The sequence below is a fragment of the Hemicordylus capensis genome, chromosome 6 (genome assembly GCF_027244095.1).
Source record: "Hemicordylus capensis ecotype Gifberg chromosome 6, rHemCap1.1.pri, whole genome shotgun sequence".
NCBI lineage: Eukaryota > Metazoa > Chordata > Lepidosauria > Squamata > Cordylidae > Hemicordylus > Hemicordylus capensis.
Window position 1 is genome coordinate 2,578,323 of NC_069662.1, and position 27,131 is coordinate 2,605,453.

Consider the following 27,131-nt stretch of genomic DNA (forward strand, 5'->3'; position numbering starts at 1 on the left):
CCAGTGTGGAACTTAAGCGACTGAGGGCGGATTTCGTGTGGCCCGTATCAGGCTGCTGACATCGTGGTGGCGGGGAGGAAGAGTATCGGACGAGCGCAGGTGGATCAGACCAAAAGTCCAGCTCGTGGGTGTGCGACTCTGGCAACGGCTGGTTGTGGGGCTCAACCATCTCCTCTCCACCACCTGCATTCTAGAGACATGAAGCAGTTCAAGGAAACCCGGAAGGAATTTGAACGCAGCAGTGAAAGCCTGTCCAGCGCCTTGCACCATAACGCGGAGGTTCCCCGCCGGCGCCACCATGAGGCCGAAGAGGCAACTGCAGCGCTGAAGTCCACACGCACCACGTTTCGCGACCGCGCTCTCGACTACGTGCTCCAGGTGGGCCGGCTGGCAGCCAGGACTCCTCCTGGGTTCTCTCTTCGCCTCGGAGGACGGAGTGGGGCTCGGCTCTCGAGTGGATTTGAGTCGTGCTGGGGCTGAATGCTGCAATGGTTGGGAATCCAGGGAGTGGCGTGTCTCAGGGATAATGTGGATTTTTCTTCCTGTCAGATCAATGTGATCCAGTCAAAGAAGAAGTTTGAGATCCTGAAGTTTGTGAGTAGACCTTGTTTGGGTGTGACGACGAAATCCTGCTTTAGTGCTGCTGATGCTCTTGTCTGGGCATAATTGGGCTAAATGCTTTCTTGTGCAAAAGAAATGCCCTGTTTTGTTTTGGTAATTGGAGGGATGAGGTCAGATGTATGGTTCTGTCAGGATTAATTCTGCTGCACTTCATAGGAGGGGGCAGGATCCAGATCAAAGGGACAAGTTTCCTGTGAGTGTGCACGTGCAGGATGGCATGTGCGTTGAAGCTGCTTTTTTGGAAAACAATGAGATGGGTGCAAACCAGCATTCCCTCTAACAGGGAATTCCAGATGTGGTTGACTGCATCTCCCAGCATCCAGAGCTGCAATGGCCTTTGACTGGGACTGGTGGGAGCCACATCTGGGATGCCCTGTTAGAGGGAACACTGGTGCAAACACTTTCCATAGCAAACGTTGCCTTTGAGCAAAGAGTGTTCAGCCTGTTTTGAACTCCCAGGCTCGGACCTGGCGTGTGGGAAACGGCAGTCCAGCCCTGGGGGCCAACCTGAGGCTCTTCAGCTGTCACTGGACTATAACTCTCACCATTTCCACTGCAAAATGGGTCTTCCCTATCCTGAACCCTGCCCCCTATTGAGACCAGTGCTGAGACCAATAAGTCCAGCAGTAGTGGCCACCAGCTTGTCGGGTGCTGGGCCTTCTCTGTGGCTGCCCCAGGGCTTTGGAATGCCTTCTCCGTCAAAATAAGAGCGTCTCCATCTCTGGATGCTTTAAAAAGAAAAGAAAAAACACCCTCATGACACACATGTGTTAAGGATATAAGAACAGCCCTGCTGGGTCGGGTCCAAAGCCCAACTAGTCCAGCCTCCTGTTTCCCACAGTGGCCCACCAGATGCCTCCAGGGAGCCCACAGGCAGGGGGAGAGGGCACGCCCCCTCCCCTGCTGTCGCTCCCCTGCAACTGGTATTGAGAGGCCTCTTGCCTTTTGAGGCTGGAGGTGGCCTGTAGCCATCAGGACAAGTCGCTGCTGAAAACTCTGCTGCCATCCAAGCTAGTGGCCATCACCACATCCCGTGGCAGGGAATTCCATAGATGAATCGAGCACTGTGTGAAAAAGTACTTTCTTTTCTCCAGCTTTTAGTTAAAAACACTTTTTAAACTGTGTTAATTGTGTGTGCTGCATTTCCCCGACAATGTATACCACCTAGAGATGTACCTAGTAGGTGGTTTTAAAAAAATATTTATTTATTTATTTATTAAATTTATGCCCCACCTTTCATTAAGAAAATCCCAAGGCGGCCCACAATAAAATTTTAAAACAACTTTTAAAAAAAGACACATTAAAATATTGAGCTTAAAAATATAAAAACAAATCTGATTTTAAAAAAATAAATAAATTAAAACACAAGCATAAAACCAGTACAAAATACAAGAAGCAGCAGTGGAGACAATTATATAAATGCCTGGATAAAAAGGCATGATTTGACATGCTTTCTAAAAACTGTGATGGAGACTGAGGAGTGGATACCCACCAGGAGAGCATTCCAGAGTCTGGGGGCAGCAACAGAGAAGGCCCTGTCCCGAGTGCATGACAACCTAGCCTCCCTTATTGTCGGCACCCGGAGCAGAGCCCCCTCAGATGACCTCGTCAAGTGGGCAGCAACCCTTGGGAGCAGGCGGTCCCTCAGGTACCCTGGGCCCAAACCGTTTGGCTTTAAAAGTCAAAACCAGCACCTTGAATTGGACCTGGAAACAAACTGGCAGCCAGTGCAACTCTTTCAGAATGGGTGTGATGTGCTCCCACTGGGCAGCTCCTGATAAATCCCTAGCTGCCGCATTTTGCACTAGCTATAGTTTCCGGATATTCTTCAAAGGCAGCCCCATGTAGAGCATGTTACAGTAATCCAGCCATGACGTGACTATGGCATGGGTAACTGTGGCCAGATCTGCCTTCTCAAGAAAGGGACACAGCTAGCGCACTAGCCGAAGCCGTGCAAAGGCACCCCTGGCCAAATGTGACAAATAAATAAAATAAGTTCATTGTGGCAAGTGGTGGGAGTTGTAGTCTAACAGCTGAAGTGCCCCTTCCTGAAATGTCTCTGAGCATGCCCAGAGGTTTTTTGGCCACTGACTACAGCTGTCTCCCACTGGTCAGGGTGTAGTAGACTCCATCGGAAACGCTAGGCGGCTGCTGAACCCTAAGATCTCTTTAAGAAGGTAACCACTTCTTTGACGAAGTTGCCCTGTCCTTCCAGATGTTGACGTTCATGGAAGCCCAGTCGTTTTACCTAGAGCAAGGGTTCCGTGTGGCCCAACAGCTGGAGCAGTACCACAAGGACCTTGCAGCACAGGTAAGGGGGCGGGGCTGAGAGGGGGTGTGCCGGAGCCCCACATGGAGCGTGGAGGAGGAGGAGAGTCTCGTCTTCTCTTGGCAACAGCTGGGCGGAGGAAGGAAGCGAGGGGAGGGGGAAAGGTAGTCCTGCCAGGAAATAAAAGGGCTGGACAAACAGGATGCTGGGCTTCAGAGTCCACGCAGAGATGCAGCCGGCAGAGATGCAGCTGCACCAAACCGCTTCCACCCGCAGCCGCCATCTCTGGCTTCTCAAGGTAGGGAGCTGAGTGCAGGGGACCGAGAGGGGCTTTGGGGAGGGAGGAAGAGAGGGGTGGAGCAGGAACCAGGGCTGCATTTCTCAGCCTTCTGTATAAGCTAGCAACAGAGGAAGCTGCCATATACTGAGTCAGACCCTTGGTCCATCCAGCTCAGTATTGTCTGCACAGACTGGCAGTGGCTTCTCCACGGTTGCAGACGGGAGTCTCCTCTCTCAGCCCTCTCTTGGAGATGCTGCCAGGGAGGGAACTCTTCCCAGAGCGGCTCCATCCCCTCAGGGGAATCTCTTACAGCAAATGTAGTCTCCCATTCAAATGCAAACCTGGGTAGGCCCTGCTTTTAGCAAAGGGGACAGTTCATACTTGCTACCACAAGACCAGCTCTCCTCCTCAAGATACATGAGACACAACTGAAAAAGGAACATGGCAAAACTGGGGAATTCAGAGAATCTATTCTCAAACTCTCTGAAGAAGACATTAACTGCGACACTGGGTCTGCAGAGGTCAACAACGAGCAACATCCCATGTCATGTTGGGCTGCCTTTGGATCTTGTTGCCTTTTAGGTTTTGCATAAACATTCTGATGGTGGAATATCCCCAAGATTCTTATCCTTGGGTCCTCAGATGTTGTTGACCTACAAGGTTTGGAACCCCTGGGATATGCATGTGTTTGCCTGCAGAAGGTTCCAAGTTCCCTCCCTGGCAGCATCTCTTGATAGGGCTGAAAGAGACTCCTGCCTGCAACCTGGGAGAAGGTGCTGCCAGTTTGTGTAGACAATACTGAGCTAGAGGGACCAAGGGTCTGACTCAGTATATGGCAGCTTCCTGTGGTGAAGCTTGTAAGACAGGCCTGCAGAGATGCTTGTCCTTCATCCCTTAAGGGGCTCCTTACTCAGGTGTAAGCCTCAGTCTGGGCTGCGCAGTTTTGGCCCTCCTGCAGAGGTTGGGCTTCAGTTCCCATGATCCCCAGCTGTTGGCCCTTGTGGCTGGGGATTATGGAAGTTGTAGTCCCAAAACAGCTGGGGGGCCAAGGATCAGTTGTGCAGTGAAGGTAAGTTAAGGCTTTAATAGCAGCTAGAAAACTCTCTCCATCTCTGTTGTTACCACGTAGACCACGTATTTGTGGTGGCTTTTTCTTCTTAGCCTAGGTTTGATTAAAAAAGAAACTTGGCTTGTGCCGTCTTCCATTTTGTCTGCAAACCAGCACATATTCTGCCTTACAAGATAAAAACTGCTGTGGCTTCCATCCAGCAGTGCAAACCGTGAGTCAACAGAACTGAAAAAATCCAGGCTGATGTATCTTTTAGACCCGTCTCTCTAACATCAGTGGTGGGCCTTGAAGTTTTTTTGCCTTGTTTAAGAAGGCAAAAAAAGTCCTTTCCAGTTCTGCTTTCGGGAAATTGTTTATTCCCAGGAAGGGCACTTTGTCCTCGGGCTTTTGTGGTAGGTAAAGCTATGTGAAGGAATTATGGTGTAAGTTAATGATAGAATTGCTTAGGCACCAAAACTCCACTTGCAGCAAGCCAGGGGTTTTCAACTGTGGGTCCTCCCAGATGTTCTTGACTACAGCTCCCGTCATCCCCAAAGGCCATTAGGGCTGGGAATGATGGGTGCCGTAGTCCATCAACATCTGGGGGCCAACACTTGAGTGCCCCTGCAATAAAGCAGTTGGGCTCTAAGCTGGCTTTTAAAATCCCCGTTCAAATCTTCTAGTTCAGTTTTTGTCTGTGTGCAGACTTCTTCTTCTTCTTTTTTTTAAGCCAGGCTGGGCTGAGTTAAAGCTGACCAAATGGAAACGCCGGAGTAACAGTTGCCAGGACGCATTGTCTTCCACATTGATATCCCCTGACCTTGTGCATTTGGCTGGGCAAGAGGAAGGGGTTGGGCCTCCCTCCTCAGTCTGGTTGGGGCTATGCATGCCTGCCATCTCTGCGGAAGCTGCAGAGTTCAAATTCCGCTGAGCTGCTTCCTGTCCAGAGCTGCTTGCTTCCCTAGAAACTGACCCCTCACCTTATGTTCTGGCCTGGAAAAGGGAGTGCAGATTTAGTAGAAACTAGGTAGGAACTCTGGGTGGTTTACAATAAAAAACCCGACAAATTAAAACATTAAAACAATTTAAAATTTAAAAACCACATTACATTCTAATTAAAAGCCTGGTTGAACAAGTGTGTCTTAACGGCCTTTTAAAAAGTTGTCAGAGGTGGGGAGACTCTTCCTTCAGCAGGGAGCACATTCCAAAGCCTCGGGGAGGCAATGGAGGAGACCAGCCTGGTGGCAACTGCAGACGGACCTCCCCAGGTGAACTCAGTGGGCGGCAGGGCTCTTAACAAAGAAGGCATTCTCTTAAATACCCCGGACCTAAGCTGTTTGGGGCTGTATAGGTCCATGCAAAGCAGATGCTCTACGGCACCAGTATCTTGCAGCAGACCCTGCTCACATTTATTTTTATTTATTTATTTATTTGAAGCATTGAATATACCGCCCACTCCAAAGACTCCGGGTGGTTTACAATGACATGTAAATAAGGTAACATTAAAAATTACATTAAAAATTGCAAACTAAAATAGATAATGGAAAGGAAATAAAGTAAACTACAGGGCAAATGCCCGGCAGAAAAGAAAGGTCTTCAGTAAGGATTTAAAGACTGGTAAAGAGGGGGTTAGACGAATCTGAAGGGGAAGATAATTCCAAAGAAGTGGGGCAGCAACTGAAAAAGCCCTTTTGTGGGTCCTAGAACTCCGAACCACATGTACTCACCCACCCAAATGCAAACCAGGGCAGACCCTGCTTAGCAAAGGGGACAATCCATGCCCACTGCTGCAAGACTAGCTTTCCTTCCTCTCTACAGGAAGAGGAAATGTTGGGCAGATACTTTGGGTGGGAGCAACGCAAGAGATTTGGGGTTGGGTGGCCGCCAACTCTTGTGACTTGACCCTACTGCCCCACTCCCGGAGGCAACCCAGAAGTCTGGCCTCATTCTCCAATTCCTCCTTTCCCAGCTCCATCAGTTGGTTTTGGAGTCGGCCCGAGAAAAGTGGGACATGGAGCAGAGGCACACAGTGATCAAGCAGAAGGTGAGGCGTCCAGGGCAAGACCGCTTTATGGCTTTATAGGAGGGGCCCAGGCAGGGGAGGGGTCTTGTAGCTTGGGGGCGGAGCTTCTTCTCTGGCAGGTTCTAAGAGGAGGGGCTGAGACAATTGGAGGAGGAGCCTTGGAGCCAAGGGGAAAGTTCTAAACGCAGTCGTCTGGGGTGAGGTGGGGCTTGGTGGGTGGGAGGAGCTTGTAGTCAAAGGGGTGGGGCTTGTACCTGAGTGGACCAGTCAGGGTTTAGATGGAAGGCGGGGCTTTGATGGTGTGCCATTCTTTAAAACTCTTTTGGGGTGCGGATAATTCGACGAGGGGATCTTCTTCACTGTAATGAGCTGGGTGGTCTGCATCCCCCCTACCCCTTCTCAGGACCTCTCCCAAGAGGACGTCGTCCCCGAAGTCCAGACAGAGCCAGGCGGGGTGGTGATGGAAGGCTACTTGTACAAGCGTGCCAGCAACGCCTTCAAGACGTGGAGCAGGTGGGCAGTGATGCTTCTCTACTCTGCATGGGAGCATTTCCTGTTCTCTCCAGCTGGGAGGGCAAGGCTGGATAAGAGAAATTAACTGAATATTTAATTTAAAAAACCCAACCCTTTCCCAACTACACAGCACGCAGCCTTCTAGGACACAGCTGCCAACCACTCCCCAAGGCCGAAGTCGCTTTAAAGGCATTTCAATCAGTGGGTCAGGAGCCGCTTCTCCTAATGATCTGGGCGGGGGGGGGGGGAGAAAGAAGGCACAGCTGCCTCTGCTTCCTGGATCTCTCTGTGCTCCTTTCTCTTCCGCCCCACTTGCAGGCTAGCCATGTGTCAGGTAGAGCTGTGCAGTTAAGCGTGCAGCTCTACCTGACGCATGGCAGCCTGCAGGCACCACAGCTCTCTTTAGCACTGGGGCAGGGGAGAAAGGCGCAAATGGAGCTCTGGGAAGCAGAGGCCGCTGTGCCCACCCCGTCACCCCCCGGGTGGTTAGAGCCACAAACCACTCCTGCCGTGGGTCAGGAGTATCTTTTAATATTTATCTGGTGGAGCTGGTGATGTGGGGTCTCTTTTGAACATGTGCTCTTCTGAATTGCAGGCGATGGTTTTCCATCCAGAGCAACCAGCTGGTGTATCAGAAAAAAGCGAAGGTGAGGGAAACGGGCTGGCAGGGAATGCGTGGGTGAGTTTTGAAGGGGTGGCTCTCTGTGCCCACATGATTTGGGGGAAGGTGAGACTGAGAAGTAGACCCACCGTGGCTGAAGTCGCTTGCTTGGGACTGTGGAATCTTGGTCTTGGTTGGGAATGCTTTGTGTCCTTGGTCTGGCTGTTGTACTATCTGCCTATAAGGTGCTTTATGAAAATGGGAGGATGGTTCCCTGCCCCGAGGGGCTTCCAATCTAGAAGCCTGCAGAAAGGGGAGGCAAGGGGAGACAGGGTTAAATGGGGAAAGAATATGTGGCTATTTCAGTGACATGTCCTGAGGCTTGGTTACATGGGGGCATGGCAAAGTGGCAGAGGCTTTGATGTGCAGATGCAGAAAGTCCCCGGTTCAATCCCTGGCAAGCCAGACTGGGAAAGACCCCCGTCTGGAACTCTCGAGAGTGTCTGCCAGCCAGTGCAGGCGGTGCTGAGCAAGATGGCCCGCAGGTCTGCCTTGGTAGGAGGCAGCTTTGCACCTCCCTATTCTTAGGGGTTGGAGCCAGAGCTCAGTGGTAGGATTATCTGCTTTGCATTCAGGAGGTCTCAGGTTCAACCCCTGGCGGCATCTCTAGGGAGGGCTGGGAGAGCTGCTGCCAGTCCGTGAGCGAGATGGACCCGTGGCCTGACTCGGTATAAGGCACTTTAAGAGCAGAAGAAGAGCCCTGCTGGATCAGGCCCCCCAAGGAGGCCCATCCAGTCCAGCATCCTGTTTCGCACAGTGGCCCACCAGATGCCTCTGGAAGCCTAAAGACAGGAGTTGAGGGCCTGCCCTCTCTCCTGCTGTGACTCCCCTGCAACTGGTACTCAGAGGCATCCTGCCTTTGAGGCTGGAGGTGGCCTCTAGCCCTCTTGACTAGTAGCCCTTGATAGAGCTCTCCTCCATGAAGTCATCCAAACCCCTCTTCAAGCCATCCCGGTTGTTGGCTGCCACCACATCTCGTGGCAGAGAGTTCCACAAGTGGATCACGCATTGTGTGAAAACAACTCTCCTGTGCTCCTATGACTGCTAATCGGGAGGAGTGTTTCTTTCTCTGGATGGATCTGTTGGCAGGCGGGAGAATCCAGGTGGGTTAGTACTGGGTAGGAGTGTGAGCCTGCTGACTGGGGAGGAGAGGGGCAGGCGTATGTATGCGTGTGGCTTCCCTTGCACCTGACTTGGCTCCTCCCCAAATGCCGCCCTCCTGCCTCCCCACAGGATGCCCTGACGGTGGTGGTGGAAGACCTCCGGCTCTGCACGGTCAAGCCCTGCCCCGATCACGAACGCCGCTTCTGCTTCGAGGTGGTCTCTCCCTCCAAGTGAGTCTCCTCCCCTCTTGCGTGGTCTCAGACTTCTCCTGCTGCTTTATGTGGGGCCGGTGCAGATGCTGGTCCCAATCCGTCCAGCAGGTGGAAGAGCTCTAGGAGAAGGTGAATGGTGGGGAGAGCTGGCCTTGCTGTAGCAAGCATGAACTGCCCCCTCTGCTAAGCAGGGCCCACCCTGGTTTGCATTTGAATGGGAGACTACATGTGTGAGCACTGTAAGATCTTCCCCTTAGGGGATACGGCCATGGCTCAGTGGAGGAGCACCTGCAGAAGGTTCCAAGTTCCCTCCCTGGCATCATCTCCAAGTGAGGGCTTGAGAGAGACTCCTGCCTACAACCTTGGAGAAGCCGCTGCCAGTCTGTGTAGACAATGCTGGGCTAGATGGACTGATGGTCTGACTCAGTCTATGGCAGCTTCCGATGTCCCTAAGGTTCTTGAGTTCCAGCTTTGGCGTGTCTCCACGTATTCCCATATATGAGGATGCGGGGGTGAGCTCTGTTTTTTCTTCTCAGCAATGTTCCGATGCTGTCTGTTCTTCCTTCCCTCCCTCTGGCAGGAGCTGCCTCCTCCAAGCGGATTCGGAGAGGCACCAGCAGGCCTGGGTGTGTGCTGTTCAAAACAGCATTGCGTCTGCTTACAACGAAGGCCATATGGAATCGTCTGGGCAGGTAAGGGGTGGCTGGAGGTAACACTGGATGGGTTCCACAGACTCTTGCCCAAGCAGAGGATCATCCACACGTGCTTCTGATTTGTGCTCTTGCATTAGGGGAGGAGAGCTGGTCTTGCAGTCGTGAGCATGAACGGTCCCCTTTGCTAAGCAGGGCCTTCCTTGGTTTGCATTTGGATGGGTGAATGCATGTGAGCGCTGTAAGGTATTCCCCTTAGGGGATGGGACCATAGCTCAGTGGCAGAGCTCTTGCTTTGCATGCAGAAGGTCCCAGGTTCAATCCCTGGTAGCATCCCCAGGTAGGGCTGAGAAAGACTCCTGCCTGAGACCTGGGAGAGCTGCTGCCAGTCAGAGTAGACCTCATTGAGTTAGATGGTCCAAGGGTCAGACTCGGTATAAGGCAGTGTAGAAGATTTATTATTATTAATAATAATAATTAATAATAATAATTTGATTTCTATACTGCCCTTCCAAAAAATGGCTCAGGGTGGTTTACACAGAGAAATAATAAATAAATAAGATGAATCCCTGTCCCCAAAGAGCTCACAATCTAAAAGAAACATAAGATAGACACAAGCAACAATCACTGGAGGTACTGTGCTGGGGATGGATAGGGCCAGTTACTCTCCCCTTGCTAAATAGAGAACCACCACATTAAAAGGTGCCTCTTTGCCAAGTTAGTGGGGGTTAAAGCCTTTGACCAGAGCTAGCTCATGGGAGAAAAGAAAATGCCGAGTCATCCCTGCTGAGCTGCCTGGGTGGGCTTTTCATAAAACGTTTCTATATTTCTGGTAGGATTAAAATGCTGCCACCACCACTCCTCATATCGACAGAGCTTGAACCTCCCTGGGCTCAGGGTAGAATCCCAGGGAAAACTCTCTTTGTTTTGCTATGGGATAAATAAAAAAGCCTTCCACATCTAGGCTTACACGTGATGAGAAAAACCATAGCTGCTGAGTGCTTGAGGATGCTTTTGCACCAGACAAATGCCCCTTCGGCTTCCCCCTTTTCCCTGAATTAAAAACCAACTCTGAGAGACTTGTAAAAAGAAAAGAACAAAAAACAACAACAACCACCCCAGTTTTATTCAGTTACTACAGACTGCTTCTGTCTGAGGCTTCTAGCTTTCTTAGATACACTCAAAAATACTTAGTAGGTTACAAGGTTGTCTTAGACACACTTAAATGTTTATAGAGTGTTTTGCAATGCCCTAGGTAGGGTGGGCATAGGCTAGTGATTCTTATTTCAGTTACGTTACAGGTAAACAATAATAGAACAGCATCAGGAATATGCAAAAGCACACAAAGAAATATAAGTTCCTAACACACAGTCTGACTAAACAAACTGTTCCCTATGCTGAATTCTCTTTTCCTTGTACTCACCCAATTCCTGATGAGAATCAAGCTTCCGGCAATCCTTTCTTTCAAGGATCTACAGAGTTATTCCATGAGAGAAAGCTCCATGCTGACTTTGACCATGAAGGAGCAAACTCCATTGCTCCTCACTAAGCCTTTCCACATGTGCTTCTCCCCAAGACGACCCTTCTTGTTCCCAGAATTTCCAGCAACTGCTTTCTAGGTCCCACCCACCTGGTGTACTGATTGGCTGCCCTGGAGTTCACCAGCCTGTCAGTCAAGACAAGAGTTCACTCCCTCTTACTTCTTTCGAGGGAGGGGAGGCTGATCACTACAGACAGCTCCCTTTGTTCCTATTTATCCTGCCTTCCCAATCCACACCACAACTACCTGGACTTATATATATTTTAGAGCTTCTGTTCAACTTTGATCTTTTGATGTGTGTGTGTTTCTGGTTCTTATATTAATTAGGTTTTGCCTGTTGGAAGCTGCTTTGCAGATTTTGCAGCAGGGAAAGTGTTGCATGGTTTATTTTTTATCATACAACAAATATTTATATACTGCTTTTCAACAAACGTTCCCAGTGAATTACATAATATCAATAAAATAAGATAAAATGGCTCCCTGTCCCCAAAGGGCTCTCAGTCTTAAAAAAAGAAACCCATGATAGACACCAGCAACAGCCCTTGGAGGAGGGATGCTGTGCTGGGGATGGAGCGGGCCAGTTCATCAACAAGGATTAAATTGCATAGGTGGTAGAAAGGTTTTGTCATTGTTACTTGGAGATGGCTCGATGACTTTGTGACAAATCGGACCCAATAAATGCTGGACTTTGTCACGTTTGCCCTGGTGTTTGCGAGGGGTGTGCTGCCTGCAGGCTAGCCATTTGTCAGGTGGAGCTGGAGGCAGCTGTGCCCCATTTGCACCCCACTTCCGCTCACTTGGACAGGCCACGATGGTGCTGCCGTTGCTCATGAATGTGCCTTGCTTGAGAGTCAGACCCTGGTGGTTCTTTCGCCCAAGATTGAGTCTGCTCTGCCTCTCCAAGCCCCCAGGTAGGGAGGTCTCCTCCTAGCCCTTGCAGCCTGCGACCCCTTTTAACTGGCGCCCCCCAGGTGCTGAACCCGAGGCCGTCCTCTGCGTGCCAAACAAGTGCTCCTCTGCTGCAGAGCTTCTGGCGGTCTGAGACGGGATTATCTGGACTTTATCCTCCCAACCATCTGTGACTGCTCTTTGGCGGCACAGAGAGAGCCTCTGCCTCGGGCCTGAGTGGGGCTTTCCGCCTTGGCTTTGCGGAGCTAAGCCTCATTTCCTGCCGTCCATCGGAATAAAGCTACCTAGGAACGTTTGTGTAGGGCTGGTTTCCTACATAATGCTGCTGCTGCTGCCGCCGGCCAGGCCGCCTCCTGGAAACCGTGCCTCGGAATCCGTCCTCCCTGCTTCCTCTGAGACTTCAGCAGGCGTTGCTCTCCACTTTCCAGCCGGTCTCCTGTCTTGCGGGCTGGGAATGTCCCCCTTTTTAGAAGGGCAGGGGAAGAAGCCGGGCTCCTTGCAGCACAGAACTGCGTCGCCAGGGCCCGGTTCTGCAAGTGTGCCTTGTCCAGGGGTGGAATCTCTCTCTCTCTCCCTCCCTCCTGCCCCCTGCAGCCCCTGGAACGGACGGCCTCCCTCTCTGCGGGCACGCTGCAGTCTCCCTCCGGTCGCAAGCTGCGGGGCGGTGTGGACAAGCATGTCGTGGACCGCGTGCAGCACCTGGAGGGCAACGCCCAGTGTTGCGACTGCAGGGAGCCGGTGCCAGAGTGGGCCAGCATCAACCTGGGCATCACGCTCTGCATAGAGTGCTCCGGCATCCACAGGTGGGTGCTCGCCAGGGAGTTGGGGCCCGGTGATGAGGGCCACCACCCGCTTGCACAGCTTCAAGCAGCGCTTAGATGAGTTCAGGGAGGACGGAGGGGCTTTTGCTGGTTACTAGTCCTCTTGGTTGTAGGCTGTATCCCGGTTCAGAGGCAGGACGCCTTCTCATACCAGGGGCAGCAGGGGAGAGTGTGTGCCTTCATCGCTCGCCTGCGGGCTCCCCAGAGGCATCTGGTGGGCCACTGTGTGGGAGGCAGGATGCTGGACTTGATGGGCTTCCTTGGACCCGATCCGGCAAGCCTGCTCTTACGAATGCGAGTAAGGCTGGGATGAAGACGACTTGCAGAGAAAAAGTATAAGATGATTCTCCGTCCCCATAGGGCGCACAGTCTAAAGTAAACACACAGTAGACACCCTCAACCGCCACCGGAGGGCTGCTGTGCTGGGGTTGGACAGGGCCAGTTGCTCTCCCCCTGCCAAGCAGGATCGCCCCTTTGGAAGGGGCCTCCCTCCCCAGTGCGCAGGGGGTGCCGGCTGGATCCCGCCCTGGCTGCTGACCCTCCCTCTGTTCTCCCTTTGCTGCTCTCTCACCCTCCCTCTCCACCATGCAGGAGTCTCGGGGTCCATTTCTCCAAGGTGCGATCCTTGACGCTGGACTCCTGGGAACCGGAGCTGGTGAAGGTAATCGGGGTGGGGTGTGTGTGTGTGTGTAGTGAGGGGGAGCAGTGCCTTGTAAGGCAGAGCAACTGAGTCTCCTACGTGCTGCTGAACCAGCATATCCCAGTGGAGCCGGAGTGGGCTGGAGTGTCCGATGGCGAGGAAGGAAGACTGCCCCCCTCACCTGATGGGAATTCCTGGCTCCCGAACACCTTGACCTCCTCCCTGCAGGGCCGCCCAGAAGAAAAAAATTCAGGCTTGGGCCCCGGTGGAAGAAAAAAATTCAGGCCCCCGCTTGCTGCTGCCACCAGAAGCCCAAACCGCTGGTCTTTAAAAGAACTCTAGCCGCCATGTGTGGCGGCATCAAGGCCCGATTCAAACTGCGCAGGCGTGCTGGAGCGTCTTGCAGTTCTCAAAGGCCGCTGGGCTGGATGGTCAGGCTCAGCGGCCGCTCTCGCTCCACCCGCTGCCACCACAGGGTTGTGTGCTCGGCTCACACACACACACACACACACACACACACACACACACCCCTACCTCCTGGCTGCGCACATGGCGGCTAGAATTATTTTAAAGATTGGCAGTTTGGCCTCGTGGCAGCGATGGCAGGGCAGGCGTGGGGGGGACGGACAGCAGGAGGCAAGACAGAAACATACGCCACCTAGTCGGGCCCCGGGCCCCCTCCCAGACCACCAGACCCCGGTCATCTGCACTGGCTCCCCACCCCCCGTTGGCCCTGCTTCGTGGTTTTGCCCATGCAAGCCCCCTCTTCTTCTGCCATGGCTCCCCTACCCCCTTTGCTCGCTTCTTGCCGAGCCTCCCTGTAATCTCTCTGCCTGCGAGTTGCATTTCAGGGGTGGGTCCCGCGTGTTCTCCCACTGGATTTAGCAAAGAGCGGTGGCGGCTTCCCAGAGCTCTTGTACTCTTCCATCTGCGTCCTTCATGTCGGGTTGCCCACTGTCCCTCCTGGCGCAGGATGTCCCTCATTTCAGGGGTGAGATGTTGGTCCCTAGAGGGGCAGCATTTGTCCCTCATTTATTCAATAGCATATCATTCAGTTCCATATACGTCAATGATACTCGGGCTCTTGGTTACCACTGCAGACACCTCCCAGCCCCCCCCCCCACTTGTGCCCCTCATTCTGGCAATGAAATGTTGGGCCCTACCTTCATGGTAAGGCCCAAGGGCCAGTGGGGGGCCCCGCCACCCACCCTGAGTGCCGCCCCTGACTCATTGTTTGATTGGGCCTGGGCGAAGCTTCAGCCAAGGCGGAAACCTCTGCACTGCCCCTCTGGCCCAACCGTGTGGAGACGGCCGTTCTCGCTGGGCTGCCCAGCGCGGGGAGGGAGGGGGGCTCCTTGAAGGGGAATGGAGCCCTCTGGAGCCCCTGCCTGCCCCATCTTGGAAGGCGGGCCCTTCCCTCGGCTTTCCTCCCAGAGCTCTGGGGAGAGGGCTCCGTCTCTCCTGAAGGGTCCTTCCGGCCCTGAGGAAAGCCCAGGACCGCACAGAGCTCAGCACATGTGGGAAACGGCTCTCAGGTGGAAAGCAGGGGCGTAGCAAGGTTCCTGGCAGCTGGGGGACAATGTTTAGCCAGGGGGCCTCCTCGTGCATGCCCCCGAGTCCCAAGCCCCAAGCCATGCCCCTTGCATCTGATGTCAGATTCAAGGGGGTGGGGCAACCTAATCCCCTCTCCCCCCAAGCCTTCCCCTCCCTGTCTCTTGAACTTGCAGTTTGGTGAGTCTTTCGGGAGGGTGGCTGAAGAGAACCAGCTCGATGGCACAGATCGGGGCCGGGTGCCAGGGACGCCGTCCTCTGTCCGGAGGCAGGGGTGGATCAGGGCTGGGCAGCCCCTCTTCTCTCCGGCAGCTCCTACATGGCGGCCAGGCCACGGGGCAGAGCAGTGGCAAGGGGCTGGAAGCATGGGGGGAAGCACTGTGCAGCCCAGCGGGCCCCCTGACCCCTCTTGGCTGGGTGACATTTGTTCCCCCTTGTCCAATGGACGCTACGCCCATGGCGGAAGGCTCTCTGCCCAAGTGGCCTCCAGTAAAAAAAGAAGAAGTGAAGATTACTATTATGTATGAATGGGAGGAAATCGGTCATTAAAGCTTACCCCCGTCCCCATAGCAGACCTTAAGGGGCAATTCAGGGAGGTTATTCCAGGGGCAATTAAGAGTCTATTCATCACCACGAATCCCCCAGCCAACCCGAACAGGAAGCAATCAGGCAGGCCGAACTTGCAAGCCGGAAGCCTTTGATAAATATTAGAGAGGACCTTTGCTGAGCATTACTGACTTCCGAGTCAATGCTCTGCAGGCCCTTGGCACAGGGAAGGGCATTGCCAGATAATATAGTGCTGCATTCAGTCCTGCCTGGAGCCACTGTTTACATCCTCCTAGCATGGGGCTGCAGAATATTTGCTCTCCTGCAGAGGCTGGACTACAACCCCCATAATCCCTGACCCTTGGCCCCTGGGACTGATGGTAGTCTAGAAACGACTGGTGGGGGGAGTTGTGCAGCCCCTGTTCTAGCGGCTGCAGAAAAGCAATGCCCCGGCAGCACCACGGTGCGAATGGAAGAACAGCCGTATTCGGGGTGGTTAACGAGTAAAGGTGTGCTTTGAATATCTGAAGACCCTAATTCAAATTGGAGGTTGCGAGAGCAGAATTTGCTCAGTCCAGATTAATCGGAGCCAGAGCGCAAGCCTGTGATCTGGTGGCATGGGAGTCCCCGTCCTCTTTCGTCCTGGGCTCCTTGCAGTCTCAGTCCCCTGTGCTCTGTAGTGGTTCATAGTCCTGCTTGCAGAAACAGACAAGTTTACCTTGCAAAGCAAATCAGCCTCGTTCTTGAGAAGGTGGGCTAGCTGTGTTTGGACTGTACCGCTTCGGACTGCAGTTGCGGGTTTGCCTGTCGAATGCTTCCCTGAGCAAATACATTTTCCCTGCAGGGCTGCTCTCCCTGATTTGCCCGTTTTCTAAAAGCGGGGAATTGTTTTGTACAGAGGAGCACAGGGTACAGGTTGATCCACCTAAGTTAGAATGGGCAACCTTTTGGAATGCTATATATGAAAGACTGAGGAGGGGTCCTCAAACTTGGGTTTCCAGGTGTTGCTGGACTACAACTCCCATCATCCCTCTGGCTATTGTGGCTGGGGATGATGGGAGTTGTAGTCCAGCAACATTTGGGAGCCCAAGTTTGCTCACCTCTGGGACAGAGTGTTAATCATGGCTAGGAGGGAGAAGGCAAAGGGTCTGGTGCTGGATCCTAGTTTCAGGCAGTGGTGTTTGGGCTGAAGGGGGCGGGGAGAAGAGAAGCTACAAAAACTGCAATGCTAAAGATCTCTCCTCTTCTTCAATCTGCTGCAGCTGATGTGCGAATTAGGCAATCGCGTTATCAACCAGATATATGAGGCACGGGTGGAAGAGATGAACATCAAGCGTCCGCAGCCAGGCTGGTCGCGGTGAGAATTCCTTCCTCTGCTGAGCCGCTTCTAGTTTCCTTCCTGCACAGTTGCCAAATGGTTCAGTGTGTTAAGCGATTCTCTCCTCTCCCCATCAAAATCTCAGCCTTGGTGGTTCTAATTCTGCTCCTGGCAAGGAGAGAATTCTTGTGTGTCTGTCAATTTGCTTCTTAGATCAGGAGCATTAAGGAAGTGCAGTTCCCACACCTGCCCAGTAGATGGTACTGTTGCACTGGCCTATGCCCATGATGTAGGGTCATCCCTAAATGCCTCTCTGGGCTTCTGGATATCCCCTGTGGGACACTCTTGTCCCTACCTTTGGTGGAATTAGATGCCCCTCCCAGGAAGCAGGAGGAGACCTGGTCTTGTGGTAGCAAGCATGGATTGTCCCCTTTGCACTAAGCAGGGTCCACTCTGGCTTGCATCTGAATTTGATTAAGTGCTGTCAAGTTGGTGTCAACTTTTAGCAAGCACATAGCTAGATAGATTCTCTCCAGGATGATCTGTCTTCAGCTTGGCCTTGAAGGTCTCTCAGTGGTGCATTCATGGCTGTCGTCATCGAGTCCATCCACATGGCTGCTGGTCGTCCTCTTCTTCTCTTTCCTTCAACTTTCCCCAGCATTATGGACTTCTCAAGGGAGCTGGGTCTCGCATAATGTGTCCAAAGTATGCTAGTTTGAGCCTAGTCATTTGTGCCTTGAGGGAAAATGTGAGCACTGTAAGATCTTCCCTTTAGGGGATGGGGCCATTCTGGGAAAGGCATCTGCATAGTTGCCTGCAGAAGGTTCGAAGTTCCCTCCCTGGCGGCATCTCCAAGATAGGACTGAGAGAGACTCCTACCTGCAACCTTGGAGAAGCCGCTGCCAGTCTGGGTAGATAATACTGAGATAGATAAATCAATGGCCTGACTCAACTTAAGGCAGCTTCCTATGTTCCTGAATTTTTAACAACTGCTGCATTTGTGGGAGGAAGAGAGACCTACCTATCACATGCAGCATGGAGACTCCCACTCCACTGTCAGTGCTAGGAACTCTGCACACGAACCAGTGAAGTCTTAATAAAGACCCTGCGAGCACAAATGCAGTGCTAACCTCTGGTGCTCATCACTCTTTCTGTGGGTGTCTTTCCCACTAGGGCAGAGAAGGAAGCCTGGATTCGGGCCAAGTACGTGGAAAAGAAGTTCATCACCAAGCTCCCCAAGCCAGGGGTGAGACCAGGACGGGTTGGGGACAGCCATGGGTTTGAAAAGCCCCCCAAACCAGTCCTTAAACCGAAGCCTCTACGCCAGACTCGGCCAGCTGCAGGTAGGAAGAGATCGTCCCTTGGGGCAGGAATCTAGGGTGGGGCCAGATTCCTTGAGCCAAAGACATGGGTGGGGGAAAGGCAGGATAAGAATCTAAAGTGGAACCTCAACACAACTGGCATGTGGAACTCACTGCCACAAGATATGGCAATAGCCACGGGCTCAGGGAGTCTAAGGGGGCTTGGCTGCCTGAATATTGGCTCCTGGGGGCAAGCAGGGGAGGGGGGTTGCTCTTGTGCCTTGGCTACTGTTGTGGATGCTGCTGGACCCAGTGGGCCTTTGGGCTGATCCAGAAGGGCTGCTCTCACGCCGCCTTTTATCTCCCTCCCTACAGGCAGAAGCCAAGGCAGCTCAAGTCCTGTCCCAGGTATGGCTGTTGGAGGGGAAGCCCTCCCTCCCTTGTCCTTTGGGGAGGGAGCGTAGGCCAGTTTGCAAGCCTGGGGACCATGTCAGAGGCTGGATTTTTTTGGGGGGTGGAGGCGGATGTAGCTAGACCAGCCCTGGAACCTATTCTCAATGGCCAGGTCTCTGGCCTTCAATATGAGGTGGAATAAAGGGCTACCTCTGAGCATGAGCATTTCCCTTGCTGCTGAGACCTGTCGGCTCCTTCAGTTCAATGGTGCACATGTAATGCTCTTTAGCTCTGTACCGCTGATGCGGAGTGAGAAGTTTGCACATGTGTGGACTCTCCTTTAAAGAGACGCCCTAACGCTTGAGCTTGCACCCAGCTCAAGAAATCTTAGTTGGTTCTTCAAATGAACTTATTAAGTTTGCAGAATTTTACATATGCCTAAATAGTGCTGAAGAAAAAGGCATTCTTTTGTTTTTCAGGTGGCGGGGCCGTCTGAAAAGAGGCATCCTTTCCTATACAGGAGAGGAAGGAGAATGCCTCTATCTCAGAAGAAGGATTCCCTCCCCTGCCCCGCCCCCACAGGAGGGAGTGCCTCTTCTTAGATCAGGGCTGCTCGCCTTTGGCCCTCCAGCAATTGTTGGACTACAACTCCCATTATCCCTGACTATTGGCCATAACGGCTGGGGATGATGGGAGTTGTACTCCAGCAGCAGCTGGGTTTGGGGGCAGTGAAAGTGTGTGGCCTTCCCTTAGGCAGTGCCTGCCAGCTGCAGTCTTTATAAGCACTTAACATTTTTTTAAAAAACCTGTTGCCTGATTAAACTGAGGATGCTCTTTCAGTCTATTCGTTCTTAATTAATTGGTTAAATTAACAATTAAAGGTTGCAATTGTTAAAGTGTGTTAACAATTAACACACTTGCTTGTGTGAACTCCATGGGAGTACAGCCTGACTCCCCATCCCACCCTAGATTTTTCTCTGCCCTCCAAACTTCTTACAGTTTTTGAATAACTGGCTGTTGCTTGCCCGCAAGGCTGATGGTGGGGCCCAGATAAGCTGCCCCTCTTCTTGCCTACACCCACCCCCCAACTGTGAGGCGGCTTCTGGGCCTGAGCAGAGCCCACGCCTCCGACTTCCCAGGAGGCGTCTCTCCTCTCCACTGCCAAGAGATCATTTCATGCGGCACTATTCCGCCCTTTCTTCGCTTGCGTTGAATCGGCCTGCCTCTTTCTCCAAGGGTCACGGGAGGGCACTGCTTCGGGTGCCACCCCCACTGCAGAAGACCTGCCCAGCTTGCACCCAGGTGCTCTGCTCTACCGCGCAGCGGCGGCACCTCCCAGCCTGCCCACGATGGCGGACGCCCTGGCCCACGGCGCGGATGTCAACTGGGTGAACGCAGCTCAGGAGAGCCGCACCCCCTTGCTACAGGCCGTTGCCGCAGTGAGTCTCCTGGCGGGGGGAGCGGGGGGGCCGGAGCCAGGCAAGGGCCCAATGCCCCGACCCTCGCAAACTCTCCCCGGCTGCCCACACTTTCCCCGCCTTTTCTCTGTTTCCACCCAGAATTCTTTGCTGGCCTGCGAATTCTTGCTGCAAAACGGAGCCAGCGTCAACCAGCCCGACAGCAAGGGGAGGGGACCCCTTCACCACGCCACCTTCTTGGGCCACACCGGGTACGTCCGTCCCTTGGGTTCTTGGTTATAGGGGGCCTGTCTTGTAGTCCTTCTGGTCCTCTGGACTCTAGGTAGAGAAAGAACACACACACACACACACACACACACACACACACACACACACACGTGCAAGGCAAAGCCTTGTCAACCCAGTCAACTCAGGTTATCATCAGCTGAGCTCAAGATCACCTTTCAGAACCTTGCTTGCGAGAGCAAAACCGGCTTCTTGGCCAGACCTCAGCTGCTGACAAGAAGAAGTCTTTGCAGCTGTTTCTGAATGGCTGAACCAAATGATGATGATGATGACGACATGCATCACTTGCCCTCCCTCAGCCACCCAGAGAACAACTTGTAACGGTTACAAATAAAGCTTATTATTATTTTATTTGTTAGCCACCCCATAACAAATTGATCTCTGGGTGGCTGAGGAAGGGCAAGTTATGTATTTTATTTATTAATTTTATTGTTTCTTGTTTACACAGCCAGACAGGTGTTATTGACTGGTTTGTTTTATCCAGACATCGAGTCCTTCCCAAGGACCTGGGATGCCAGAATTTTATTGTCAATGGTTATAGATATCGTCGCAGGATATAGGCTGTTCCCAGTAAAGCTGCTTTTTGTAACTGGCTGATGGTGATTTCTGTGGCCCCGATGGTGTTGAGGTGCTCTTCAAGGTCTTTTGGAACTGCACCCAGGGCGCCAATGACCACTGGGATTATTTTGGTCTTTTTCTGCCACAGCCTTTCAATTTCAATTTGTAGATCTTTGTATTTTGTGAGTTTTTCTGTTTCTTTTTCTTCTGTTCTGCTATCCCCTGGTATCGCTATCCCCTGGTATGTCGATTATTTTAACTTGTTTTTCTTTCTTCTCAACTACAGTTATATCTGGTGTATTGTGTGGCAGATGTTTGTCTGTTTGTAGTCGGAAGTCCCATAATATTTTTGCATCTTCATTTTCTTCAACTTTTTCTATTTTATGGTCCCACCCATTCTTGGCTACAGGTAACTTGTATTTTTTGCAGATGTTCCAGTGTATCATCCCTGCTACCTTGTCATGCCTTTGTTTGTAGTCAGTCTGTGTGATCTTTTTACAACAGCTGATTAGGTGGTCCACTGTTTCATCTGCTTCTTTACAAAGGCAGCACTTGCTGTTTGTGGTGGATTTTTCAACTTTTGCTCTTATTGCATTTGTTCTTAGTGCCTGTTCTTGTGCAGCCAGTATTAAACCCTCTGTTTCTTTCTTCAAGTTGCCATTTTTAAGCCATTGCCAGGTCTTGGTGATGTTTGATTTTCCACGTATATTGTGCAAATATTGACCATGCAGTGGCTTGTTTTTCCATTTTTCTGCTCAGTTCTTGACTTGTTCTTTCTTGTAGGCCTGCTTTGTTTCATTGAAGTTTGATAGTTTTGCGTTATTGACCATCTGAAGTGCATCTTCTTCACTGTCCTTGATATATTCTTCAAGGCCTCTTTTCTCCTCCTCTGCTGTTTGGTGAACTTGCAGCATTCCTCTTCCACCTGAGCAGTGAGGGAGGTATAGCCTATCGACATCACTGTGGGGGTGCAGAGCATGATTGATGGTCATGATTTTCCTGGTCTTCTAGCTCTGCCTGGGTCCAGTCTATTATTCCTGCAGTGTATCTGATAACAGGTATAGCCCAGGTGTTTATGGCGTGTATGGTGTTCCCGCCATTGAGTTTGGACTTGAGGATTTTTCTAACTCTCCTGATGTATTCACTTCCAATTTTTCTTTTAACTTCAGTGTGTGCGATGTTATCAGCCTGGAGAATGCTCAAGTATTTGTAAGGTTCTTTCTCTTCCAGGTTCTTGATCTTGCTTCCATTGGGCAGTTCTATTCCTTCTGTTTTTGTTATTTTTCCTCTGTTCACACTTGTCTAGTCTAAACTCCATTGCTATATCGCTACTGAATATATGGACAGTGTTTAGCAGTGATTCAATTTCTGACTGGGACTTTCCATACAACTTCAGACCGTCCATGTACAGCAGATGGTTTATTTTACTTGATGTTTTAGATGTTTGGTATCCGAGGCCTGTTTTGTTTAGTGTTTGTGAAAGCGGAGTCATGGCGATTACAAACAACAGAGGCGATAGTGAGTCCCCTTGGAAAATACCTCTTCTAATGCTAACCTGTCCAAGTGTCTCGCCATTGATTGTTAACTGTGTATTCCACATGCTCATTGCTTTTTTTTATAAATATCTGAATGTTTTTGCTGACACCAGTTGTTTCTAAACATTTTAGATCCATGTGTGAGGCAATGAGTCGAAGGCTTTCTTGTAGTCAATCCATGCAACACTTAGATTGGTTTTTCTTCTCTTGCAATTTTCTAAAATCATTTTGTCAATCAGCAGCTGGTCTTTTGTGCCTCTGGTGTTCGGACAATTTCCTTTCTGTTCAACTGGAAGCTGTTTGTTAGTTAATAAGTGTTGCATCACTTCATCTGCTATTATTCCAGTTAATAATTTGAACATGGTTGGTAGGCAGATTATCAGTCTATAATTACTTGGAACTGCACCTTTTGCTGGGTCTTTCATTATGAGATGAGTTTTCCCAGTTGTTAGCCATTGTTCAATATCTTATTGTTGTTGTTGTTGTTACACACAGTCTACCAGATGTTATTGACTGGATTTAGTACTTTAATTATTGGGCGCTTTTCAAGGGTCTAGGATAACTAAAGAAAAAATAAAGATATTGTCATAGTATTTGTGCTGTCCCAAGTAGTGTGGCTTTCTGTAGTTGATGTGTTGTAATTTTATTGATGCCCAAGGTTTTTTAAATTATTAGTATTAGTATTATATATACATACCACCCTTTGTCCTAAGATCCCAGGTTGGTTAACAAGATAAAAACAATAAAATTCAATAACAACATAAAAAGAAAACAAACTCAGCTAGAAATTTTAAAAGCGCAGAAGACAGTTCATTGGCCAAAAGCCTGAATAAAAAGCCTTTTAAAATGTTTTTAATTCTGGCTGAAGGGGGAATATACGGGCCTTTGGTTTGAGCGGATGCCACAGTGGAGGCACTGTCGGTTTGGCCCGGAAAAAAGCCTTTCATTTGGTCTTGGGCGATCTGCTCTCCCCCTCCAGGATCAGGCTTGCTGTATAGGGCGGCTCATAGACCCAGTCACTGGAGGCTGCTGTGGCCCAGAGCACCTCCCACTGGTCCCAATCCTTCCCAGGCAGATGGTGTGGCTGCAGCTATCGATGCTCTGGCAACGTCCAAGTTAGGCTACTGCAATGTGTCACACGTGGGGCTGCCTTGGGAGACTGTTCGGAAGCTTCAGAACACACCCAGGAGGCTGCTAACTGGGAACTGAGCATTGGCTGAGAGCCTCGCTCTGGGTCCTGCCTGCCGTCTGTGCTGTTCCTGCTGTGGGCTGCAGGGGGACAGGGCTTTCTTGGTAGCAGCACAGGGCTTTGGAATTGCTTCCACCCCCAGGAAGACGTTTCTGGCCCCCACTCTGCAGGTCTCCTTGAGAATGGTTTTGTTTTTCCGGGCTGGTTGGATCGGATTCATCCTTTTTCCGCCCTTCCACCCAAGCAGGATTTGTCCTTCAGTTGATAAATGGCCGCTGCTTCTTGGCTTTGTCCTGCTTGAACCACTTGCTGATTATGTGATTTTGTGTGTTGCTTCCATCCAGTGGTGGTTCTGATGTGTTTCATCCTTCATTGTATGTTGCTTGGGAGGGGACCTAAAACAAAATCTTGTAACAGCCAGCTTGGGGCCCTGACTGTGTACGTGAAGGGAACACCTTCTTCTTTCAGACACTGAGGTCACCTTTGGAGGCTCCCCCACCATCGCGATGGCATTTCTGCCCCCCCCTCCCGAGCCTCACTGGCGTCTGCCTCCTTCCTGTGTCAAGAAAAGATCCTTCTTTTATTTTTGCAGGCTTTTAAAAAAAATCAGTGGAACTGTTTTCAGTGGCAAAGGGTTCTCTGTGTGAGCCGAGCATCATTGCTTGGTTTCCGGCAGCAGCAGGCACCCCACTCAGCCAAGGAGGCCCCCATGGGGCATTCTGTACAGCCGAGGCTCGTAGGTCTTGTGTTCAGGTCCTGCAGTATCTGGCTGCAAATAGTGGAGGCAGGGTGCAGGCTTGTGTGTGTGTTTGTGTGGTGGGGACATGCCTGTTGAGGACTCTGCATAGTGGAGAGTGGAGCCCCCTTATTTGAGAGGAAGGAATCTGCATTTTGAGCCCACCCTTGTTTGAATCATGGCTCTGCTATGAACTCACTAGATGGCCTTTGCTAAGCATCCCACCCCACCCCCACCGGGTGTGGTATGGAGGCAGTAATTCTGAGCCTGCTTGCAGGGGTGTTGAAAGGAACTTGCAGATTGGGATGGAGTGCTCAGGATGCTCTGAACGTGGTCCTGTCATTGCAGCACAGACTCTGCTCACGGCGATCTGGTTGGCAGAGACTAGAGACAGGGCCTTTTGGGCTGTGGCCCCTCAACTGTGGAACGCCCTCCCGGAATTGCTTTGCCTTGCTTTCTCCTTCAGTGTGTTAAAAATCAAAACAAAACAATAAGACGCACCATTCTAGAGAGGTTTCTTAATGTTTTTATTTATTATTATTATTATTATTATTATTATTATTATTATTATTATTTTTACATTTATCTCCCGCTCTTCCTCCAAGGAGCCCAGAGCGGTTTTATCCACTACGTATGTCTGATAGGTTTCTTAGTCCTTCACTTTTTACTTGCAACTTTTAATTTGGAACTTTCAAAGCTTCTAACTTTATAAAAATGTGGTTTTAGCTTGGTCTTCTAACTTTTTAATTTTTTTTATTAATTTATCATTTTATCTTGTATCTATTTTATTAAAGCTGTGAGCCACCCTGAGCTGTAGGGTACTGGAGGGGTGGGGTATAAACCTTTTCAATCAGTCAATAAGATGGTGTATTTTGTGAAAACCAGCCCTCTTTGAGTTTCTCTCCCTGCTCCTTTTGCTAGGCTTGCCTGCCTCTTCCTCAAACGTGGGGCCAACATGAACGCAGTTGACGGGGAAGGGAAGGACCCCCTGAGCATCGCCATCGATTTGGCCAATGCGGATATCGTGACCTTGTAAGAGAGAGGCCCTGCTCTCTCCCTCCTCCTCCTCCTCCTCCTCCTCCCAGTTCCGGCTACCAAAAGAGCCCCGCAGGACTCCTGCATGGCTGGCCATCCCAGCTGCTGCTCCTCAGAGTCCAGGAGGGACCAAGGCGTTCTGGGCAGGAGCAGCCCCCGGCCTGTGGGCCATCTTGGCGCTGTGCTTCCCCTCAACCCAGGGGTGCTCAAATGTGGGCCTCCAGATGTTGCCAGACTACGCCTGCCGTCACGGCCAGCCAGGGCCTCCGAGAGCAGCTTTGGGCCCCGGTGGGGAGATTCTCTTGAGCCACTGCCGCCGCCACCACCACAAGGCTGAACGGCTGATCTTTAAAATAATTCTAGCCGCCATGTGCTGGGCTGGGGGGCTGGGAGTGAGTCGAGCAACCCCCTGCAACGGCGATGGCTGCAGGCAGAGTGGAGCAGCTGCAGAGCCTGACCGCCCGGCCCAGCAGCCCTGGAGAACTGCGAGGTGCTCGAACGTTGCAGGCGCGCCGGTGCACCTCACAGTTCTCGAGGGCCGCTGCGCCAGACGGTCAGGCTCGGCGGCCGCTCCCGCTCTGCCTGCCGCTACTCCGGGGGCATGTGCTTGGCTCACACACACCCCACCACCACCTCCTGGCCGCTCACATGGCGGCTAGAATTACTTTACAGATCGGCAGTCTGGCCTCGTGGCGGCAGGAGGCAAGACAGAAACAGATGCAACCTAGTCGGGCCCCCGGCCCCCTTCCAGACCGCCCGGGCCCCGGTAATTGGTACCAGCTTCCCCCCACCCCGCTTCTAGCCATTGTGGCTGGGGATAATGGGAGTTGTAGTCCGATGACATCTGGGGGTCCATGTTTGGGAATCCCTCCCTTAACCCATCTGGATACTTGGGGGCATGTGCGGGGCGGGGGGAGGAGATGCTAAATATCATGGCACTGTGGGAGGGAGCCCAGAAGGTCCTCCAGACTGCCCCCTACTGGCATTTATCCCCATCCTAGAGGGGAAGCTGAATGGGTCGTTTGGAGAAGACTGCAGTAGAGGAAAGGAACGGGGTGGAGGGGCCTAAGGGATGTTTTTCCCGAACTTTAATTTGTTTCTCTCTTCTTCTCTCTCTCTCTCTCTCCTTCCTGATGCCTCCAAAGATTGCGATTAGCCAAGATGCGTGAGGCTGAGCTGGCAATGGGCCAATCAGGTGGGTCTATATTACTCTGAAATATTTATACCCCACCCCTCCAGAATACCCCCTGGTTTGGGGGCTAGAAGGGGGTGGGGCGCCTCAACCCCCAAGCATCCCTTTCCTTCTGGATAAAGGTGTGTTTTCAAGTCCTTGCTTCTGATCCGGGCAAAGCCAGTCAACCTCTTGTCCTCAGTTGGCCTCCTCTGTGAAATGGGAGCGATCCGGTCATGTATCTCGCAGGGTGGCTTATAGGAGGACAACCCAAGGCTGATATATTCACACATTTTAGGACACCACTACAAAATAATATTGGTTTAATGCCAGTGTTCCCTTCTGGATGGCATCATACGTGAAAATGTGAAGCTACCTCACATATGTATATTCACTCTGGCAGCTCTTCTCCAGAGTCTCGGGCACAGAGAAATTCCTTTTCCAGTCTTGCTACCTGAGATGCCAGCAACTGAATTTGGCACCTTCTGCATGCCAGTCAGGTGCTCTGCCCACTGAGCAATGGGTCCTTTCTCTCAAAGCATCCTGGGAATTGTAGTATGGGAAGGGTGAATTCTTTATTCGACATCCTTGCAAACTATAATACCCAGGATTCCTTGTGGAGGAGAGCATTACTGTAAGCCTGTTTACGTTGAAGCATAATCAAATATAAACGGTCCCCAGCAGGGCAGGGTAATCTGGGCTGAAAGATCACGCCCACACCACCAATTTCTCTGAAAGGGGAAATTGGCAATGGTGTGGGGGTACTCTCAGGCTGGGATGAGGCAGGCCAAAGTGGGGGGGCGA

General features: G+C 51.5%; 1 protein-coding gene across 2 annotated transcripts in view; it reads left to right on the forward strand.

Annotated features, from left to right (window-relative positions):
• The window catches only part of ACAP1 (ArfGAP with coiled-coil, ankyrin repeat and PH domains 1), a 39,352-nt gene that overhangs the window by 10,275 nt on the left and 1,946 nt on the right, over nt 1-27,131 (forward strand). Inside the window, exons 6-22 of one of the 2 annotated variants that reach the window (XM_053263667.1) lie at nt 195-378; nt 550-594; nt 2,837-2,932; nt 6,188-6,262; nt 6,645-6,754; nt 7,350-7,401; nt 8,649-8,749; nt 9,312-9,423; nt 12,425-12,633; nt 13,243-13,312; nt 16,651-16,745; nt 17,880-18,049; nt 18,383-18,415; nt 19,637-19,839; nt 19,960-20,069; nt 25,043-25,153; nt 26,290-26,351. In XM_053263667.1, coding sequence (XP_053119642.1) covers nt 195-378; nt 550-594; nt 2,837-2,932; nt 6,188-6,262; nt 6,645-6,754; nt 7,350-7,401; nt 8,649-8,749; nt 9,312-9,423; nt 12,425-12,633; nt 13,243-13,312; nt 16,651-16,745; nt 17,880-18,049; nt 18,383-18,415; nt 19,637-19,839; nt 19,960-20,069; nt 25,043-25,153; nt 26,290-26,351 — 1,838 coding nt within the window. The remainder of the gene's footprint in view (nt 1-194; nt 379-549; nt 595-2,836; nt 2,933-6,187; nt 6,263-6,644; nt 6,755-7,349; nt 7,402-8,648; nt 8,750-9,311; nt 9,424-12,424; nt 12,634-13,242; nt 13,313-16,650; nt 16,746-17,879; nt 18,050-18,382; nt 18,416-19,636; nt 19,840-19,959; nt 20,070-25,042; nt 25,154-26,289; nt 26,352-27,131) is intronic. The other variant, XM_053263668.1, reaches the window with a different exon arrangement.